The sequence below is a fragment of the Anopheles gambiae genome, chromosome X, assembly GCF_943734735.2.
Source record: "Anopheles gambiae chromosome X, idAnoGambNW_F1_1, whole genome shotgun sequence".
In the NCBI taxonomy this organism is placed as follows: Eukaryota; Metazoa; Arthropoda; class Insecta; order Diptera; family Culicidae; genus Anopheles; species Anopheles gambiae.
Window position 1 is genome coordinate 8,149,488 of NC_064600.1, and position 21,667 is coordinate 8,171,154.

Here is a 21,667-nt window from a genome sequence, read left to right on the forward strand (position 1 = left end):
CAATAACTTTTCTTGATTAACAATAAGAGATCAAATCTCATCATCTTGCTATGCCTGGCTTTCGGAACATGCTTGTTTCCAGGAACTTTGCTATGTCTTCAGAATTTGAATGGTTCATCTTCTTGTTATACCATTTCCACGAGTAAGAACGTTTCAACATCTTGGGCCTCATCAACGCTTGCTATGCCGGACTTTAACAATTTGTATGCATCTCCCTCTCCAAGAGCATGCTTGTTTCCAGGAACTTTACTATACCTACAGAATTCCCGAGGCTCATCATCATGCTCTGACTAATGAGTAAGAAACGTTTTAACATCTAGGGCCTAACCAAAGCTTGCTATGCCCGACTATAAGAACTTGTATGTATCTTCAGGCCCTGCAAGAGCAATTTATATGTCTGTTATCAATAATTTGTCTTGATGGACAATTAGACATCAAAGCTCAGCATCTTGCTATGCCTGGCTTTTAAGAACTTTTGTGTCAGGCCCATCAAGAGTACTTGCTATGCTTGTTTCCATGAACTTTGCTTTGTCTTCAGAATTCCCGATGATCATCACCTTGCTCTGCCTAATGTGTAAGGAACGTTTCAACATCTTGGGCCTCATCAAAGTTTGCTATGCCTGACTGTAAGAACTTGTATGTATCTTCAGGCCCTTGAAGAGCATGCTTGTTTCCATGAACTTTGCTTTGTCTTCAAAATTCCCGAGGTTCATTATCCCGCTCTGCCTAATGAGTAAGAAACGTTTCAACATCTTGGACCTCATCAAAGCTTGTCTGGTTATAAGAACTTGTATATATCTTCAGGCTCTTCAAAAGTAATTTCTGTGTTTGTCATCAATAACTTTTCTTGACAGACAATAAGAGATCAAAGCTCAGCATCTTGCTATGCTTGAAGTTGAAGTTGAAGTCCTTAGATCCTATCGGCCCTGAACCGGATGTTTAAAATAAAGCATAATCGTTACCTCCTGAAAGGGAATTGGATATGGAGCTAACGAAACATCTGCCACCGAATTAGGCCACATCTGTAACATCTAATACTGTGGAGTTGGATCCAATAGCATTGCCAGCCTGGAACATCGCGGAAATGGTGCTGTGAAGAAAGTATCTCCTTCTCCGGTCGATCCTTAGGTGCGCGTGTCCGAAGAGCTGCGCAGTTCGGGGTGCCGTGTTAGTACAGCATGCGACTGTTGTACCGCTGCTCATCCTGATAATCCCTGCGCCACACAAATGCCATACGCCGCCTGCTTGCAAAGGGGTGAGCTAACGCCCCAACGAAACGATGGCTCATCGTTTCCGCACGCTAGAGAGACAACCCACCACCCCAAACACGGCACAGACAGAATTCCGGGGAAAAAAAGATTAGTTTGTTTCCTGGGCAATGGGCACTATACTCCCCCCCCCCTCCCCCCACCGAAAGGGTCGTGTTTGTTGCACCGTGTGCCCTGTCCGGCACAAACAGAAGGCGAAGGTGGAGCCCGGTTATCGTTGTTGCTAATTTCGCACTTGCGGGGCCTTTTATTGCCGGGTGTTTATCAGGCGCAGCGGAACGGCCCGGATAATTTGAGAGTCAGCTAGCGGAGGGCGCGCGGAGAAGGGTGGCTGACTTCATTCACCTCGCCGGTTTCTCGAATTTCTCGCCGGCCAGGTTTTATGGCAACGCTGCGCTGTGCGGCCCGGGGGGCGCGTGATAAACAGGTGCTGATGTTATCCCTATAAAAACTACATCCGATATGTACGACGGAATTCAGTGCAGCGCGAACAGACAACCGATACGCACAGGTTCCACGGCAGGAAGGCGGTTTTCGATTTTGAAGTGAGCTAGCGTGTGTGTGTGTGTGAGTGCCAAGCGAGAGAGGGCGGAAAGAAGAAATAAAAAAAAAATAATAGACAGAACGATGCGTCATTCGCTGATGCCGACAGTGATTGGGACAATTTTGCTGGTGGTGGCGCCGCTGCTAGCCCACACGCAGGAGCTGGCGGCAGTGAGTGGTGCAGCAGTGCGGTGCGAAACGGTCGGCTCGCTTCCGGCCGACGAGACGGACCGGTGCAGTGACGCGTACTATCGCTGTGAGCTGCGGCCAACGGACAGCGTGCCGGTTCCGGTCGCTGCGCAATGTTCCGTCGGACGCGTGTACTCGCGCGAAGCGCGCCAGTGCGTGGACGCGGCGACGGTCGGGTGTAGCGGCATTGCGTTTGCCGGCCCGCGTGACGTCGGCTTCCAGTGTACGTCCAGCGGTAGGTTTCCCGATCTGGACGCGCCCGACTGCAAGGCGTACTTTCTGTGCACGAAGAACACGGACGGTTCGCTGATACCGGCCCGGGTGACCTGCCCGGGGACGACCATCTTTTCGCCGGAAAAGATGTCGTGCGTTTCGTCGCCGCCCAATGTGTGCCCGCAGGCATCGACGGCGGCGCCGCCACCGAGCACAGCCGTCACGCCCGGACCGTTCGTGTGTCCCGGCGAGGGCCGGTACGCGAACGAACAGTCGCCCGACTGCCAGACGTACTACCTCTGCCTGTACTCTGGCAGCAGTCTGGTGGCGCAGCTGGCGCGGTGCGCCTCTTCCATGGTGTTCTCTCCGGCTGAGGGCAGTTGCGTTTCCTCCGACCAGTACAGCTGCCCGAATCTGGTGACGCCATCACCGACAGTCCCGACGACGACTTCAACGACGTCGCAATCAACGCCTGAGCCATCAACGAATATCCCGCTGACGACGCCAGGTTCTGCAACTCCTGAGCAAACGCCTGAGCCATCAACAATTATTCCGTTGACGACGCCAGGTTCTGCAACTCCTGAGCCAACGCCCGAACCATCAACGAATATCCCGCTGACGACGCCAGGTTCGGCAACTTCTGAGCCAACGCCCGAACTTTCAACGAAAATCCCGCTGACGACGCCAGGTTCTGCAACTCCTGAGCCAACGCCTGAGCCATCAACAATTATTCCGTTGACGACACCAGGTTCTGCAACTCCTAAGCCAACGCCTGAGCCATCAACGATCATCCCGCTGACGACACCAGGTTCTGCAACTCCTAAGCCAACGCCTGAGCCATCAACGATCATCCCGCTGACGACACCAGGTTCTGCAACTCCTGAGCCAACGCCCGAACCATCAACGAATATCCCGCTGACTACGCCAGGCTCTACAACTCCTAAGCCAACGCCTGAGCCATCAACGATCATCCCGCTGACGACGCCAGGCTCTACAACTCCTAAGCCAACGCCTGAGCCATCAACGATCATCCCGCTGACGACGCCAGGCTCTGCAACTTCTGAAGTGACGCCCGAACTTACAACAAACATTCCCCTTACTACACCAGGTATGTGTTTAGTAGTGATGGAAAAAATGAAGTTTTCGTCGTAATTTGGCTCCGGAATCGGCACCGGCATTGGAATTGGCTCCAAAATCAGAATCGGCTTTGAAATCGGTGTCAGTTTTGGCATCTCCATAAGAATAGACGTTTGGGACCAATGTATTGCTATGTAATGATAGCCGGCAAAGAATCAAAATTTACTTGCAGACGATCCATTATCATGGAGATTCCCGGAAGGATTTCGATTCTGAAACTTCTTACTTCAATTCAAGAACTTATTCTCATTCCGGAGCTAGTTTCATTTCTGGTGTCAATCCCGATTCCGTTACTGGAGCAAATTGCGATTCCAAGATCGGTTCCGATTCCGAAGCCGACTCCGGACTCGGAATCGATTCCAGCATCGGAATCGGCTCCGGAATTGGTTCCGAACACGGAATTTGAATCGGGTAGGTCCGATTCGGAGCTTTCACCACTAGTGCCTAGGTTTTCCAGCAACTGTTGGAACAACTTCCCAATCAATTCCTAATACACCATTTACATTGTCAGGTACGGCGTCATCCTCAACTGTTGAGTTAACACCTGAGCCAACAACAAACATTCCGCTAACAACGCCAGGCCCAAGCTCGACTTCAACAACTCCTGAGGCCACAACGAACATCCCGCTGACGACACCAGGCACTGGAACTGCCTCAACCACCAACTTGCCACAAACAACGCCCGGTGAAGGCCCATCTCCGACAACTCCTGCACCAACTGCCGCGCCAACGACTGCCATCCCGTTGACCACGCCGGGTGCAGTCACGCCAACTACACCGTCCGTGCCGGTACCGACCACAACAGCAACGCCTGAGCCACGGACGGACCTCCCGCTGACTACGACGCCGGGTCTGGAACCGTCCTCAACGACGACTGATGCCGCCACCGCCACGACCACCGACAGTGTGGACGGGACGGATACGACCGACCGATCCGACGCTACCGACGGCGCAACGAACACAATGCCCACCACCACCACCACCACGTCCGGCGCGTTCCAGTGCCCGAACGAGGGCCGCTTTCCGAGCCCGGACGCTACCGGCTGCGAATCGTACGTGCTGTGCGTGCGCAACAGCCTCGGCACGCTGACGCCGCTCCAGTTCACCTGCCCGCCGACCACCATCTTTTCGCCGACCCGCGCCATGTGCGTGACGGCGGCCCTGCACACGTGCGGCCAGGAGACGACCAGCGTCGCGCCACCGGCCACGACGACCACGACCGTACCGCCGCCGCCACCACCGACGCCCACCCCGTTCCAGTGTCCGGACGTGGGCCGCTTCCCGAATCCCGACTCGCTCTACTGCAAGTCCTACTACCTCTGCCTGTACAGCCTGGCCGACGGCAACACGAATCTGATCAGTGTGGAGCTGAGCTGCCCCACTGGCGCCATTTTTGCCACGGACGCGAGCCGCTGCGTCAAGGAGGAGGGTTACCGGTGTGGGGTGGGCGGCGGCGCTACCACTGCCGGTCCGGAGACGACCACGACGGCGGCGGCGACGACGACGACGACGACGACAACCACCACCACCACCACTACGACCCCTGCGCCTACGACGACCACGCTCGGGCTGGAGGGTGCGTGCCGGACGGCCGGCAAGTTCCCGACCGGGGTCGACTGCCGCTCGTACCAGTTCTGCGTCCAGCTGCCGTCCGGCGAGCTGGTCGAGTTTATCTTCCAGTGCCCGGGCACCACGCAGTACGACGAGCAGAAGCGGGCGTGCTCGGACCGCTACGTGTGCACCCGCGGCCTGATGTGATGGACACTTCCCCATTCATCTCCCTCCTCGTCCTCCCCAATTGGTGACACGCTGTAATTAGGTGTTTAGCTGTTTTTTTGTTTTGTTTCTTCTCTGCTGTGCTTTCGCTGCGCACCTCTAGGTGACCTGGTTTGAGTAATAAATTATTTTATGCTGTGCAACTTGTCTGTCTTTTTGTGTGTCACAGCTGTTTCCGTGGGCTCATCGTTTCCATCCAGCCATTTTGTGTAGAATGTTAAGGCTCAGTCTTAGGCGCCAAAAACCCCAACCGACGAGTGCATCCAATTTGTCCCATTGTAGATTGCCTGAAATATTCCAATATGAAAATTCGTTTTTAGCAGATGTGAATCCATATGGGACATTCAATAAGCTTTCTTACCGTAACACTTTTCAGTCGTCTTCTTCTTTTTTTGGTGTTGGAATGAAACTTATACAACTACAAGGTGTGAAACAGCTGTTTCTAGTTTTGTTTTATTCTGCTTCCTCTTCTTTCTCTTATATCTATCATCACCCCCTCTAGAGGGCAAAAAAAGTTACTTAACTTTGGACAAGACAAAATGAAAAAAAAACAAGTACAAATCAACTGCACAAAGGGTTGTGGATGTATGTGGCGTAAAAATCGCTCGCAATATGAATAACTCCCTAACTCGTAATCGTGCGTATGGCACCGGTTCTCACGCCCGTCCCCCCCCCCCCCCCCCCTTTCCCTCCGCGGCAAACAAGCAAACAAATAAACAAAGAAAAATGAACAAAAAGGAGAGAAAAAAAATCCCACTAATCATAGTATCAAAATTCTGTTAACACTTCATCACTTACTGCTAACGCTACTTAGCACTACGCACGACGCACTATTGCAATTTGCTTCTCTCCCTGTCGTTCTCTCCTCTCTCTCTCTCTATCTCACTCTTTCTCTCTCTGTCTATCTCACTCTTTCTCTCTCTCTGTCTTTGCACCAAAATGTTTTTTTTTTCCAATTTTATCATTTATTTATACAATGGGTTAGCGATTTTGATGATATTACAAGCCACTCTTCTTCGGTGTGTCAGTGCTTGCTTAAAAAGTGGCTCGCCTGCAGAACGCTGCAAGCTTTTCATGCATCAGCAAGAATTGACGGACGCACACACACACACACACTCGCATATACACCCAGCAGGACAGCCCTGAAACCCTGCCGCCCTGGCTTAATCGACTTCAGATGCCAAAACGAGCTGCTATGGTCAAGCAGCAAAACCACAGGCACAGGCTGTGTGTGTGTGCCGCACTGTGCCGCACCTGACCTGCCCTGTCCGGCGGGTGGTAGATGTGTGGATCAGACTTTGTTAAAGAAGCTGTGTGAGATCACGCGTGCGCCGTGCGCACTGTTGCGCTTGCTTTTAACCCATTACTGCCTAGCGTAAACAGTCCGTTTTTGGAGAGCTATTTTCCACCAGCTGAACGCGCATTGTAAATGATATAACACTATAATTTAATATAGTGTTTTTTTGTGCCAGTATCACTTTATCTGTCTTTTCTATTTTTCTTTTTGGGTTTTGTTGTGTTTGAATTACGCCGTTTCTTCCATCTTGAAGGATTGATTATACTCCTCAAAATTGGGACAAAACGTTACTAGCCAAGTGTAAAAAGGAGATATCAAGCATAAGGAGTTGTATTTTTTTTTTAAATATTTGAATCCTTCTTCGTTTAAACATGTTGTGTCACCAAAATCATCGGAAGTTAAATCTGGCGAAATAAATCATTTGATGAGCACGAATCTAAACAAAAATCAGCGGAGCATGTTGAATGTGTCTGGATTGTCTGGATGTCCCACTAGTGGTGGGAGCTCGGAACCGATGCTTGAATCGATTCCGATTCCGAAGTTTGACCCGGAGCCAATTCCGTTGTCGAAATTGGATCCGGAAACGGAATCAGAATTGACTCCAGAATTGGAATTAGCTCCGGGATGCGAATCAGTTTTTGAATTGAAATAAGAAGTTTCAGAAGTGATATCAGTCCTGGAATCTCCATGAGAAAGGCTATCGTGTACAAGTAAATTTAGATTCTTTGCGGCTATCAATACGTAGCATCATTGCATCCAAAGTCTATTCTTGTGAAGATGCCGAAACTGACTCCGATTTCTAAGCGAATTCTGATCTCGGAGCCCAGTTGGATTTCGATTCCGAAACCGATTCTGATTCCGGAGCCAATTCCGATTCCAGAGCCGATTCTGATTCCGGAGCCGATTCCGATTCCAGAACCGATTCCGATTCCAAAAGCAGATCCGATTCCGATTCTGGAGCCGATTCTGATTCCGGAGCCGATTCCTATTCCGGATCCAATTCCTATTCCGGAGCCGTTTCCGATTTCGGAACCAATTCCGATTCCGGAGCCGTTTCCGATTTCGAAGCCGATTCCGGAGCCGATTTCGATTCCGGACCCGATTGCGAATCCGGACCCGATTGCGAATCTGAACCCGATTGCGAATCCGGAACCGATTCTGACTAATATGCACCCTTCGCAGTACCTCGTCCAGCCTCCACACACAACGATTCTTAAGCCGATAGTGGTGATTAATTATTAAAATCATTTCTGAATTCAATTTGATGATGAGCAAACCCGATTTTAAGTTCGATTTTCAAATAATTTCCGGCTTTTGAAAACTGCTAGCTGCCCGGCGTTTCAGGTAGCCTCTAAACAGATCTTTTCGCAAACAACAACAACAAATCTGTCTCCCCGCCCCGCATGTTGGCACAAACCTAAGGTGTAATGTACAGTTTCAGCTCATTTGAGCAACACCCGGGCAGTAATGGGTTAACTTTGCATGCAAAATTACGCAAAATTACGCAAAATTACTTACTTATTATTAAATCGCACGAAAAACGACAACATTAATGAGCGAACAAAAAAGAACAATCACGCGCAAGTGGTGTTTCTGTACAAGGTAGCAATGGGGAGCTGCAATAACAATTCCCTTTTGCTTCGCCTACAACCCCGGCATAGATGTTGCGCATGGATGGAGTCGCGAGAGGAGTTGGTTTACAAACGCTCTCGTGCTTCGCTTTTTCCCCCCCGTTGCCGTGCCTGTCAGTTCTGAGAGTTTAACAATTCTAATCAGATAAATTAAATTTAGATTCTCGTCGCTTTGCCGCACAGCAAGCAAATAAATTAAGTCTTCCGGCTGCTTTCCAGGCGGTCGCGCGAGTTTCGATCTTGAGTTTCAGACGTTTTGTGGGACGAGGTTTGGGTTGTTTTGCTTTGCTTTTTTTTTAGACGATAGCGGAGGGGAGCAAAAGGGTTCTTAACGATTAAATTCTTATCCTTTCTCCATCCACCGCACTAGCCGTGCGCGCAGCCCTTTCGATTCAAACGGTTCTCTAATAATCCTTTGGTTGCTACAACGGTTTCCCTCTGCTGAGCCCCTATTTGTGTAAGGTTTTGCCGTTTTTTTGTTGTTGCAGTTGTGATGCTTTCGTTTGAGCAAATCTTTAGTATAAATCAGCGATGCTCCGGTCGAGCTCCGCAGCACACAGCCAAAGCGCATAGGGGATCAAGGCTTGTTTCGCTCAACTTTCCGAAAATTTATTGTCGAACGCGCGCCCTGTCCTGTGCAGCTGAAGGGCTTTCGGGGTGGGGTGGAGAGCAGAAGGGTCGGGCAAGATTGTAATGCTTTCAAAAACGGTAAGCGTTGCCAATGCGTTTTCACAGCGTGCATTGCACAAAGAGATGTTAGATGTAAATAAATAATTCTTTTTCAAATGTCTTTGTTGGTAAAGTTTACTACAATGCAACGCTCTACCTTTTTAGCGTTTTCCGATCTACGTTAAATAAATGAGGCTAAATAAAGGTTCGGTTTAGTGATTGGGAGTGAACGTGACAATTTGTTGTTTTTTTATGACGTTTTAAAGAACGTCCATTGAAATATAGAGCATAGCACACCAAAGAAAGGAATATTATATGCCCCAAGCATTAGCAGCGTTCCTCTACAATAATATTTTTCATTAAAAACATGTATTTTTGCCATTCCCCACTGCTCCACCCGCCACTCCGCACCAACCAAGCAACAGCAGCACGGGCCGCGGGAAGGAAAATCATGCAAAATCAAGCCTTGATCAAAAGGGGGATCGATCAGCTCCGCCAAGCAAGCTCCGAATTGAATACGCATCGCAATGTTTTGGTATGATCTGTTTAGTCAGAAAAGTGGCAATTCAATAATTTAAATAAACTACAGTCGTTGCCACCAAATTTTGGCTCTAAGGCATCAATTTTTGACAGTGCGCATGAATTTGCGTTAGAGTCAAAAATTGATGCGCTCTGTCAAAAAATTGATGCCTTTGAGGCAAAAATCGTGAAACGCTGTCAAAAATGGGTGCCTTCGAGACAAAAATTAGTGAGTTAGAGTCAAAATTTAGCGGCAACGACTGTAACGAACTCGTTTAGTGGAGAGTGTAGTATGCGGCAGCCAGCAACTGAGGGTAGGAACGGCAACGCAAACACAAGGGCCGGAGACAAGTCATTACACTACAGTGTGCTGTACAGAGGTGGCTGGCGCGGTAGTCCGAACGCTGTTGTCGCTTGGCTATCCCCACATTTCGCTATCGTCCAGCTGGTTCGGCTGGAAGGAATGTAGGGAAAACAAACAAAAAAAAAAACAATACATACAGCTCGCGGTACGGTGCGGCGGCCATATAGACACGTACCTGCGACTCCGGGGCGTTCTGCTGCGGATTCAGCTCGGCGGTCGAGCTAGTTTGCAGATGGGAAAACTGTTGCGTGACCGCCATCGTGCCATCCGCGCTTACCTCGATCCGCGAAATGATGTTTTCTGGAAGGAAGAGTCAATCGATTAAAAACATTCTAGCGCAGGCTTTTCCGATTTTCTACCACAAAGCAAATTAAAATATCGTCTTCTCAGAAAGCGGTTTAAGCGTATTCGGTCAAATTAAGCAGTACCAGCATTCTTACAGTGCTAAGCCAACAGAACTGTACCAGCGATTGATTGCGTCCCCGTCGATAGGCGCTCATAAATTACAAAGGAGTACGAAACGGGTTTGTGAATGCGAAAAGTACAATATTTGACGTTATGGAAGCTTTCGTTATTAGGTGGGAAGGAATATTATGATTTTTAGGCCTTTATCAAGGATGAAGGCTTTGAAACAATTTTTTTAAATTTGCTATGTTGACCAAATGTCAACAATAAGGTAGATTCAATATTGAAAATGATTCTTTAATGATAACGAACCATTTGCTCACAATCATTTTGAATAATTGGTTACGCAGGGGGTATAGCGAAATCACTTAAAAGTTAAAAATAATCACGTAATAATATTAAATGCAATAGTAAGACAGCAATCAATGAGTGGCAAATAGCATCTGCGATCAAGTATCATAAAATCAAGAATACTTCGTTAAACTAGTGACCGTAAAAGCTAACGATTAACTATTTCATACATTTTCGCAGCATTTTGCCAGCGAGTTGGGAATAAAGTGATTAAAACCTGCTGCCAAAATCAAGATTTGGCTCAGACTCTCTTTTGATACTGATTCGATAATTCTTTGAAGGAAAGCGGCGTATCGTAAGCGTATGGAAAGTTGATTATAGCTCAGACAAATGAGAGTTTCGATACGAAAAATCGTTGCCAGCAGGAAAAGTGACGTATAATTGACTTCGGCACAAGTGTGTGGCGTATATGTGGACGAGTGTGTCTATCGCGCTATTTCTGGATCTATTTGCTAATAAAAGCGAATGTTTCCCCTACCAACTGCTGTCATTTTTAGTCAACTATATATGACTACATATGTGTGACTACATGTACAAAAATGTACAATTAGGATGAACAACTGGCTTGTTTCTGAAAAAAGTCCAGAAGGCAGACAGAACAACAAAACCTTCTTTCAGACACAAACCAGAATAGATCGTTCTAAAACGATGTTTTTAGGAAACATTAAAAAAAACTAAAACAATTTAACACTTTTTCAATAACGACATATGGAATAGAGCCTCCCGCATAAAGGTCGATTTAGACCATGCGTCAAAAGTAACGTGAAATTTTGGATTTTTTTTAAATATATTTAATTAAATATTCATCAGAATATGGCTCATCGCACCCCAAAAGAAAGGACGTTTAAAGCGGCAACTAATTGTACCGTAAAACACATTGAAATAATGAATTAAATGCATTTCTTTATTATTCCCCACTGAGCATTATTTTTTCATGTTTGCATTTAATGCAATTTAATTCATTATTTCAATATATTTAATAGTCTAAATAGTTGGGGAATTATATTTCCTTTCTTTTGATGTACGATATGCCATAGTCTGATGAACATTTAATGAAATATAGCAAAAAAATGACCAAATTTCACGATTAATTTCACTGGAGCTGTAACTCAAGCGTAACGAGTGAGTCACCGGAACGGATTTAGCTCGTTATGATGAGGGGTGCCACTATACTAATAAATGTTGTGTTCAAGGTTCATCATAAAATGTCGAAAGTAATTCCCCCATCGCCCGCCAAGACGATTTTGAAACAAAAGTGGCTCACTGCTCGAAAAGTTTGGTCATTCCTGTCCTTTACGGAGACAAACTTTGATGCCCTAATTGTGTAACAAAAGCATCGAATGTTGACGCTACGTAAAAGCGCCCGTATTTAAGGTTAAGCAACAACATATGTTAATATAAAATCTAAATATCGTAATACTTTCATGCAACGATCCCTTATTGCAACCTTATTTCCTCTCAATAACCTTAACCAGAGGGCTACTCAGCGCATGATGGTCATAGAGAGATACAGGAAGAGAAGCTACTGCTAACGGCACGCAAATTTACCTCCGAAGCTGATGCCGCTCGGGGTGTAGATCGACCAGACGGTTTCGAACAGCCCGACCGTGGACGGGCTGACCAGCTGCACCGACACGGTCACCGTATCGTTCGGCAGCACGGCAGGCACGTAGTACTTCAGGTCCTCGTACGACAGCGGAATGTTTTGCTCCCGCAGGTTGGGGATCTGGCGCAGGCTCACGTACGTGCCGCTTGGCCACGCCACCTCACCATTGTTCTGCAGCAGCCAGGTCAGCTTGATACTGTCGGTTTAAGGGGGGGACAAGATAGAGGGGGAAACCATTAAAGGTCTGGTGAATCCGGGGAGGGATGGTATAAACACTTACGCTGTGTTTGGTGTGATCTTCTCGCCCTTGCCTACTGTGATGTCGTTGAGCAGCTTCATCGACGGTTGCCGATTTTGGGCCATAAAATCAAAGTAACATCCTACCGCGGCCTGCAGATTCCTGCATGTCGGTGGGCGAGAGGGGCAAGGGAGGGGTTGTTTTATACGAGTGTGTGTGTGTGTGTGTGTGTGTGTGTGTGTGTGTGTGTGATGAGAAGAAAAATGAAAGTCATTGGCGAACCTGCCCCACAAGCAGTGCTGCAAAATGTCATGAGCATCACGAGATGTTCACCAATCGAAAACAAAGAAACTTTTGGCACTCACTTGGTATGAACAATGAACAACTCTTGGTCACTCACTTGGTCATGACATTTTCTGTCGGTGATCATCATGACACGCAAACAAAGTGACTGACCAAGAGTTGAGTGCTAAACAAAATGTCACCAAGCATGCGATGGTCACACCAACTGTTTGAGTCTCAGCTCTGATCACAACAGAGCTCGTAACGCTGACATTATGTTGCTTCAGCCGGAATTTGACATGACTATGTCAGTGACATTTTGCAGAACTGATCACAGTAAAATGACTTTTGACATAGTGACGTTGGTTGCAAAAATGTCACGAAACATGCATTAGTCACACCAATCGTTTTGAGTATCATCTCTGATTGTTACAATCGAGTATGTGATGCTGACATGAATTTTGTTTCAGTCAGATTTTTTTTTTTAGTTGCATTTTGCAGCACTGCCCCGCAAGCAAGCACCCAGGCAACGCTTACCAGTTGGTCATATCGAGGAAGAAGGTCGCCGTGGAGTAATTAACGTTCTCGCCGATCGACTGAAACTGGTGGATCAGCTCCTCCTTGTCCGTTGTCACCATCGCTGTGCGGAAACAAAGAGGTTTAAGATTAGCGCAACTGCGGGTAACCCCTCCCGTCTCTCTCTCTTCCCCTCCGTCTTCCCGCGCTGTAACGCTGGAAAGGTAAACAAAGGGCGAATGCAGCCACTTACAGCTAAACTGCGTCAGGAAGTTTTGCTCGATATCGTCGGACGACAGCTGGTTAGCCGAAGCCTCCTCATCGGTGGGATCCATCGTTTTGTTGTTTTACTTTATTTTCTTCTGCCGGGAGAGATTTTCTGCGTTTTTGTTTGTCTTCGTTGTTGTTGTTGTTGGTGGGGCGCTTGAGGTGCTGATTGTACGAAAGTTTGAACGGCACTTGATTGAGCACGCGTGGGACCCGGGGGTGGGGGGGTTCGCCTCTGGCCGAGGTTGTTCTGTTTGGGTTGGCTGATTGGACCGGGATTGATTGTTGTTGTACGGAAAGCACCAGGCAGACCGATGTCCGCTGCTGCTGGCGTGCGCCTCGCACGATTCACTTAACAGCCAGCATACACATCACACACAGGCACACGGGAAATATGCCACCATCACTGCCACCACACGCACAAAATGGCGAATATTGTTTCGCCGACAATCAAGGGTCACGCTGTGGAAAAGAGTTTACGTTGCAGAACGCAAAAATAAAGCCCAACAAAATAGGAAACGGACCGCTGCTTCTGCTCCTGCTGCTACTGCTGCTGCTGCTGCTGCTGCTGCTGTGATGGAACGTTTGGATGGGACTGACGGATGACAGCTCGCTGTTGTGGCTGTCACTTGTGCATTCCTTCGCCGCTAGGGAGCTGTCATCGCAGTGAAAACACAAACGCACGAAATCGAACGATTTCACGGAATGTACACGCCAAAGCGGGAAGTTTACGGTTGAATATCGTTTTAAAGGTTGATTTCTTATATTGTTTTAGTATTATGAACAATTGGAGAGAAAAAAGTTGCACCTAAAAACAAGTGACAATATGCGATGATGACAGCTTTGAGCACCCCTGACCAAGGACCGTAAAGATATCAGGTCCAAGGACCGTAAAGATATCAGGTCAAGTTATAAGCCCGTTTTGACAGCTAGGTGGAAGAAGAATCGACGAAGAAAACTGACAGTTAGTTTTCCGCTTTTGACGAACGCTTCAAGTTCTCGAAGAAAAATTTCCATTTTAAATCACGGACTGTGTTCTAATAAACTAAAATATTCACCCAAATTGATTTCCACCAAATATTGACCATGCAAAACGTAAACAATCCATCAATACATATACAAGCGGAAAACCATCTGTCAAAATCGGAGCCCAGGGGGGGGATCGCCAAAAGCGCTATAACTACACCTCATTATACATTCCACCTTGCCCCTGACGTTTTAATGTGACCGTCAGTGTTGCTGCATTTAGGATGCGCAAAGGTGAAATGTGAGCTATTATTAACCAAACCATTGTTGGTTTTGCCCGTGCATTTTTTTTAATAACCCAATTTCAACTGAAAATGCAGGATATTTTGTGCCGTTGGTATTAATTTTTACGATGCCGAACGCAATGCGCAATGTTTGTAAACAATTCGAACGACGGTAGCTTGCGTGGTAGTGATGGGTGGACATGATCCTGGTCCCGGACCTACCACCAGGTGCGGAACCTTTGTTGGATTCGGGGCTTTGCTAGCCTGTTGGAAATTTAAAAAAAAAACTACTACAGGTTGATCCAGGTAAGTTATTCAAACCTATCTGTCTGAGCGTTTCTACATACACCGAGAAAGATATTATTAAAAGGTAAAAGAAACTTTTTTGACTTCATTTTAACGATTAAAATTGATTTTTTCGACATCATTTTAAAAGTCTCATCTCGGCGCTTTTCGGAGCTTCTACACACACCGGCGCGAGAAACCGGTTGTCAATTCTCTCACAGCCATCTCTCACCTGCAGTTTCGATATATGTAGAAACGGTATCTCTCTCTCTCTCTCTCTTTCTCTCTCTCCCTTTCTCCCTCTCTCTCTTTCCCTCTCTCTTACGCTTTCTATATTTCTCTCTCTTTCTCTCTCTCGCTCTCTCATACACACAAATAAAAATAATGATGCTAATCTTTAGTCAGAATCATATGAAATTAATGATGTAGTAGCTAAAACCTTTTGGCTGAAAACCTCGCAATTCGACTAACACCTGAGCTCTGGCAGCTATAGAACAAGCCATCAGACTCGAAAAACGTATAGAATTTAGTCTTATTTGTTGGAGATCTCCCACATAACGCTATACGTTTGCTCGAGTCTCATGTCTTGCTGGACAGCAGTTTTACTCATCGTTATATTGCTGTCCTTTTTTTTGCAAAGCGAAAAAAAACTCCACTGGTTGGTTATGCAGTCACCAACAGATGGCGCCAACAGTTTTGGCTCATCAACAGATGCTCAATCGGTTCGCTACTGGGGTTTGGCATGTGTAAACAGGCGGTTAGGATTCCTTTATCTGACGTTTGGGGTACACCATGGTGTTTGTATATGTTGAAGCGTATAATGTCCCTACGTTTACTTCTCAATACTATTCCGATTCGTGTAGCGATCACCGTGTTTAATATAGTTTTTTCGTTGCTTACCATAATCTTGTTGGGTTCATTTAACATTTTAATGATCGTTTGCCACATGTTGTTGAATAGTTATCAGGGTTTATTGGCATCGTTTTATAGTTTAACGAGATTAAAACATATGTTTGAGGTTGTTGTTACAAAACCTACATGATCAGGTTGACTGAAAAAAAAATCGTATGCAACGACTCAATGGAATCAAAAACAAATTTCAACGCCCATGCTAAATTGCAATTGGATGCACGTCCGATATCGGGGTGGACTTGGCTCCCCCTACTTCGGAATCGAATCCGAATCCATATGGACCGCAGCTCCATCACTACGGACCCATCGCTATTGACACAGCTGCTGACCACTGTGTGACGGACTGGTCGTGGAATCAGGGGGAAGGGGCGGAGAGTTGGAGGTGCGAGGGGGGAGTTGACGTCGTATAAACAGTTGCCCGTGTCGGGCTGTCAGTCGTTCGCACCGTGTCGCAGCTTCCATATCGCTCAGCACACAATCCGAAGCCTTCTCCGGCTTCTTCCAGGCTTCTCCCGGGACAAGCAAGTGTGTGTGCTTGAGTGCGTGCGTGTGTGTGTGTGTACGAGTTTGTGTTGTCGCTTATCTCCTAGGGTCTCCCCAGCCCCTCCCCCCAAAAGCATCGCGAGGGCATGGCATCGGGAAGGTCATCCATCTATCAGGATCTGTCCGAGGTACGTTCGATTCCGGAGTTCGGGTGAGTCCAGGAAGTGGGGACCGTGCTTGTAGTGCGAACCCAAAAGCAGCATATAAAAGCAAAAAAAAGAAGGAAATTGGGAGGACGTACACGGGACGGGGGATTTTATTTGAACGCACCTCTCTCTCTATCTCTGCTTAGGAAAGGAATGAATGAAACGGACACGGTTTTTACTTTCCGTTCTCCAATATTTAATCTTTTGTTTAACCACTTGTACCACATCCTCCCTGCCCCAACCACCTCCCTCTCAATGTATCTCTCTCTATCTCTATATCCCGGTGTTGCGTAGGATATGTTTGTTCTAGCAATGTCTGATAATTTAGACTAGAAATCTCACCTTTAAGCCGGTCTTTAGCAGCCACAGACACATACACACACAGGTACACCCAGTACATTTCCTGAGAATTAAGGCTATCAATTAAGCGGCACACGTTGTCGCAAAACTCCCCCGCATTGATTGGAGCAAATTGTGGTGTTTTTTTTTTTTTGTTTTCCGGGAAAATCCGCGGACGCTCGATTGGTTCCAGCGCCACCGAACAAATCGTTTCGCAACCAACGCGGAGCTATTGAGGTTTCGATAAGTGGGTCCTTATTGTGGGATGGGATTGGGGGAGGAGGAGGAGGAGGAGGAAGAGAAGATGGGGAGGAGCTGAAGGAGTCGATCGATTTTGGGGCTGATGTGATGTAAGGCACCGACCGGGGAACCGGACGGAGAAATCAATAATGCGCGTTCCGCGGCGCCGCTAACCAGGATGAGCACACGAGCACGTGCGCCGAGACAGGTGTATGTGTGTTTGTGTGTGTGTGGCTGTGTGTGTGTATGTGTGTGTGTCTCGTAAAAGATTTTTCCTTTCCTTAAGCAGTAGGGTAATTCTAGACACAATAGCCACTTGTTTCCCGACCGTTCTTTTTGGTTTTCTTCTTCTTTGTTCCTTTTTCTGGTTGGTTTTTCAACACTTTCTTCCCTTCCTTTGGTGGAGCCCCTTCGGTCTGTGTGTGTGTGTGTTTGTGTTAAATTCACACAAAATAGTACAACCGTTCGACCAACACGACCACGTGCGCTGTGCAGGGGCTGACGGTAAGGGTCCGAACTAATGTTGGGTTTGATGTATATTTCGATGAAATTCATTCGTATGAATCTTCAGTGATGAGTGATTCAAACTTTGAATTGAATCTTCAAAGAGTCATGAATCTCTCAAAAGAGGCGAATGAGGCCAATGCCCGCGTACAGACCCAGGCCCGAGGGCAGAGCCGATAGCATACGATTATATCTTCTCCATGAACGTAAGAGGGATAGCTGAAGTGCTGCTATTTGATACGCGCACATGTTTAACGAACAAATCTATTCGGTTCGGGTCGGTAATCGTCGGGTGGACGCCGGAACGCAAGGGAGTTGACTTTTTCATGATTTTGTATGACGTCTGTTGTTTTGGACCTCATGTGTGGACGCTTGCAATCGGCTCAAAATGAGTGTAAACATAAATAAAAACAAATGAATCTCTAAAGATCCATGAATCTTCAAGAATCATGAATCTCTAAGTATTCATGAATCTTCAAGAATTCGTGAATCTGTAAGTATACATGAATTTCCAAAAATTCATGGATCTCCAAGAATTTCATGAATTTCCAAGAATTCATGACTCTCCAAGAATTCATGAATCTCTTGAGATTCATGGATCTGTAAGATTCATAAATCCATTAAAATTGATATATCTGCAGGGATTCATGAGCCTTTAGAGATGTATAATTTCCAAAATATTGAATTTGTCCAATTCCTCCTAAAACTTGCCCGTTGTTGGTTCAAGCCTAGCATGGACCGCCCCCCCCCCCCCCCCCCCCCCCCCCGTAGCAAAACAAACTATCCGGTTGCGTGGTACTTTCCAAGAAGTCTCGAAAGCCTCTATAGGCTGGCATGACCACGTAGGTTGTTACGCCAAGAAGATGAGTAAAAAAGTCAAAGTTTTTTTTGGGTATTTAGAGATTTATGAATCCCACGAGATTCATGGATCTTTAGAGATTGTTGAATCTTTCGAGACATAAGAGTCTGTCGAGATATAAGAATCTTTCGAGATTTATGATCCTTTCGAAGTTTATGAATCTTACGAGATTAATGTATCTCTGAAGTTAATGAATTTTTTAAAATTCATTAATGTTTGAGATTCATGAATCTTTCCATCCGAGATTCAGATTCATTGAAAGGTTTCAACGATTCATTCAGAATCATGAATCGGAATCAGATGTACCCAATACTAGTTCGAACCGAACCGCAATTCTTGTCGTCGCTGTTATCGCCGCTGTGCTTCCTGCATGCTTATGCTGTAGCAACAGCACACACACACATCCACACACACACACACACACACACACACACACACACACACACACACACACACACACACACAGAGTTGAGTCTCTTGTCCAACAATCAAATCCAATCTAAAACGCCCTACCGCTTCCCACTATCCTCCCTGTCTAAAAAGACTGACATAATCGTTCCACAAAAACCCTCTTCCCCTCCCTTCCGCGGATCGCCCGCACGTCAGCCACAAATAACACAAGCACTTAACTTAAAATAACACTAAAAAAATAAAGATCACCCTTGGTAATGAATGTACCTTTTCTTTTCTTGATTTGCCTCTGTTGTGTCCGGTTATTCTCCTCGCTCGTATTAGATTTATGATAATGTAATCAATAAGGTAAATTTCATATACACACATTGCCACTGTTTTTTTGTTTTCCGTTGTTTAGTTCACCATGCGCGATTTATGCGATGGCTTTTCGTTTCGTTGTTCTGTGTGTTTTTTTTTTTTTAGTTTTCTCTTGACTGTTTGTTGTGTTTTTCTGTTGATTTATTTTTTATTTCGTTGTCGTTTGTCGGCTGAGAAAACCAGCGCTCTAACTTACAATCTCTTTGCTGTCTGTTCTGTCTTTCCCACCCATTGTCAACTTAATCATCATGGATGCCAAACATCGGCGCTGGCGTTCCCTTGTCCTGTGCAGGAGCATCCCCGCAAGCTGATACCGGAGCTGTGCAAACAGTTCTACAACCTCGGATGGGTGACCGGCACCGGTGGCGGTATAAGTATTAAGCTGGAGTTCGTATAGTTCTTGCCTTTTGGTCCCTCCGTACAGCTCATCACCTGGAATGCCGTATTTTCTAATGTTTTCTTTTTTTTCTTTGCTTTTTTGCTTCTTCCCTCTTCCGTTTCAGCGATGAAATCTACATTGCCCCGTCCGGCGTGCAGAAGGAGCGGATCCAGCCGGACGATCTCTTCATACAGAACATCGAGGGGGACGATCTGCAAACGCCACCGGACTACAAAAAGTAACGCTGCCCGGGCGAAAGCAAAAACCCCCATTGGCTATTATATTTTGCCCGTTTGTTTGATGTTTTTTTTTTTTTTTTGTCGCCAGACTAACGAAGAGCCAGTGCACGCCACTGTTTATGCTCGCGTACAAGGAGCGCAGCGCCGGGGCGGTAATCCACACGCACAGCCCGGCCGCCGTCATGACCACGCTGCTCTGGCCGGGCAAGGAGTTCCGCTGCACGCATCTCGAGATGATCAAGGGCATCTACGACTACGAGCTGAACCGCAATCTCATGTACGACGAGGAGCTGGTGGTGCCGATCATCGAGAACACGCTGTTCGAGAAGGACCTGGAGGAGTCGATGGCGAACGCGCTGCGCGACTACCCGGGGACGTCCGCGATCCTGGTGCGCCGCCACGGCGTGTACGTGTGGGGCCACAACTGGCAGAAGGCAAAGACGATGTACGTTTTCGAGGGTCATTTCTGTGTGTGTGTGTGTGTGTCTTTTTTCCTATAGAATGTAATTTTATGTTTTCTTTCCACCCCCTTCTAGGGCGGAGTGCTACGACTATCTGTTCTCGCTCGCCGTGGAAATGCACAAGGTGGGCCTGGACGCGAACGCCGTCCCGAAACGGTACTAGATGCGACGAACGCATTCACACACCCTGCCTCCTCCCGCAAAAACAAAACCCCCCGCAAGGATAATCACCGACTCCCGCCTCGTGAGCCACGTGGATGCATGATAATCGAATAGTGGACGTAGCGAATTAGTTGTTATCATGGCCTAGCCGTGAATTTTTTCCTACCACACGATCAAACACACAGAAAGACACACACACACACACACACGCATTGCGCCAATTTTTCTCAGGCCTTTACCGAATACCCGTACCCAGAGGTGTTTTGCCTTCCGTTTGTCGTGCGTTGTTGTATTAATTATTGATTTTAAACAAAAAAATGTAAACACAAACACACACGCACCCCCACAGGCACAAGTAGGGAAAAGCTGCACAACCACAGTGATTTTTACAGAATGCAAATGTGGTAGCAAAAGAAAGAAAGAGAGAGGAAGAGAGAGAGAGAGAGAGGAAGAGAGAGAGAGAGAGAGAAAGAGAGAGAAGAGAGAGAGAAAGAGAGAGAAGAGGGAAAGGCCACATTCGCTCATCGAGGCTTTTTGCATACGACAAAACGAACCGTGATAGAAGCGCGCGCGCACACACCCACACCCTCACACATACACACACACAATACACATTTTTGTACGAACGGTTTTTAGTGTAGGTACTTTTTTGGAGAAATACAAGCGCGCTGTTGTTTTCAGCACCAATCCCAATTTAACAAAAAAAAAACAAAACTGATTGTAACGTTTTCTCTGACAACCGAAAAAAAAAACCTTTATTACTTTCAGGTTACCGAGATACACGTGCTAGCTGGCGATTTTGAAATGGATACTCCTTTTTCTTTATAGTTACTCGTATAAAAGATCTTCATAGTGTATGTTACACGCTTAATATACTCCCTAGCAGCCAGGAGCAACCGATCGATGCACAGCTAGGGAAGCTATATTAGTTGCTTTAATTTTCATCCTAATATTGCATTCTTATTGGATTGCGCACTCAAAACCTGTAAGCTTCCAAAACCGCTCGCTACCCGCTTAGTCCGGTTGCATGAGAAAAGGGGGAACGAAATAATTGATTCTAAAAATGAGTTCATTCTGATCCAAAAATTCAAAGAAAAATTATAGATAGCTGTGATTTACACACACAGTTAAAGTTTCAAGTTTATCGGATTACTAGAATCGAATAAATAACCAATCGAAATTGATTTGACTACCCGTGTAGACTGTTTCCTGGAATCGTGATAATTAATTCTAAAAACGAGTTTTTTTGTGATCCTAAAACTCAAACAACATTTTCAGATAAAGATATCTGTACCTTACACACAGT

At 46.5% G+C, this 21,667-nt stretch overlaps 4 protein-coding genes across 6 annotated transcripts in view; 3 read left to right on the plus strand and 1 right to left on the minus strand.

Moving 5' to 3' along the window:
• LOC5666747 (cell division cycle and apoptosis regulator protein 1) overlaps positions 1-21,075 on the plus strand; it is an 86,464-nt gene extending 65,389 nt beyond the window's left edge. The window contains exon 11 of the transcript XR_009766292.1: positions 20,861-21,075. The gene's annotated coding sequence lies outside the window, so the exon portion shown is untranslated. The remainder of the gene's footprint in view (positions 1-20,860) is intronic.
• On the plus strand, positions 1,419-5,269 carry LOC1271772 (mucin-2). 2 transcript variants are annotated; one of them, XM_061659415.1, is made up of 3 exons: positions 1,419-2,721; positions 2,782-3,321; positions 3,862-5,269. In XM_061659415.1, exons 1-3 carry the CDS (start codon positions 1,896-1,898, stop codon positions 5,106-5,108), a joined length of 2,613 nt encoding a protein of 870 aa, XP_061515399.1. In that variant the 5' UTR covers positions 1,419-1,895; the 3' UTR covers positions 5,109-5,269. The 2 variants fall into 2 exon arrangements, with proteins under 2 accessions (XP_061515399.1, XP_310626.6); XM_310626.6 differs by having other exon boundaries at positions 1,419-3,321.
• LOC1271771 (protein ILRUN) lies at positions 9,507-13,881 on the minus strand. The gene is made up of 6 exons (XM_003436955.2): positions 13,258-13,881; positions 13,026-13,128; positions 12,249-12,368; positions 11,911-12,164; positions 9,782-9,906; positions 9,507-9,696 (listed from the first exon to the last, which is right to left on the minus strand). Exons 1-6 carry the CDS (start codon positions 13,337-13,339, stop codon positions 9,661-9,663), a joined length of 720 nt encoding a protein of 239 aa, XP_003437003.1. The 5' UTR covers positions 13,340-13,881; the 3' UTR covers positions 9,507-9,660.
• Positions 16,054-21,075, plus strand: LOC1271770 (probable methylthioribulose-1-phosphate dehydratase). 2 transcript variants are annotated; one of them, XM_061659633.1, is made up of 6 exons: positions 16,130-16,389; positions 19,085-19,108; positions 19,413-19,507; positions 19,624-19,737; positions 19,827-20,183; positions 20,275-21,075. In XM_061659633.1, exons 1-6 carry the CDS (start codon positions 16,348-16,350, stop codon positions 20,360-20,362), a joined length of 720 nt encoding a protein of 239 aa, XP_061515617.1. In that variant the 5' UTR covers positions 16,130-16,347; the 3' UTR covers positions 20,363-21,075. The 2 variants fall into 2 exon arrangements, with proteins under 2 accessions (XP_310624.5, XP_061515617.1); XM_310624.6 differs by lacking the exon at positions 19,085-19,108 and having other exon boundaries at positions 16,054-16,389.
• Positions 21,076-21,667: the final 592 nt, after the last annotated feature.

Bases quoted from the DNA above. Each gene is read 5' to 3' on its own strand.
- LOC1271771 (XM_003436955.2), bottom strand. From the start codon at position 13,339: ATGGATCCCACCGATGAGGAGGCTTCGGCTAACCAGCTGTCGTCCGAC. The intron at 12,369-13,025 runs GTAAGCGTTGCC...ACCGACATGCAG, and splicing joins TTCCTCGATATGACCAACTG to GAATCTGCAGGCCGCGGTAG. The intron at 9,697-9,781 runs GTACGTGTCTAT...CATTCCTTCCAG, and splicing joins AGAACGCCCCGGAGTCGCAG to CCGAACCAGCTGGACGATAG.
- LOC1271770 (XM_061659633.1), top strand. From the start codon at position 16,348: ATGGCATCGGGAAGGTCATCCATCTATCAGGATCTGTCCGAG. The intron at 19,738-19,826 runs GTAACGCTGCCC...TTTTGTCGCCAG, and splicing joins ACGCCACCGGACTACAAAAA to ACTAACGAAGAGCCAGTGCA. The intron at 20,184-20,274 runs GTACGTTTTCGA...ACCCCCTTCTAG, and splicing joins TGGCAGAAGGCAAAGACGAT to GGCGGAGTGCTACGACTATC.
- LOC1271772 (XM_310626.6), top strand. From the start codon at position 1,896: ATGCGTCATTCGCTGATGCCGACAGTGATTGGGACAATTTTGCTGGTG. The intron at 3,322-3,861 runs GTATGTGTTTAG...TTACATTGTCAG, and splicing joins CATTCCCCTTACTACACCAG to GTACGGCGTCATCCTCAACT.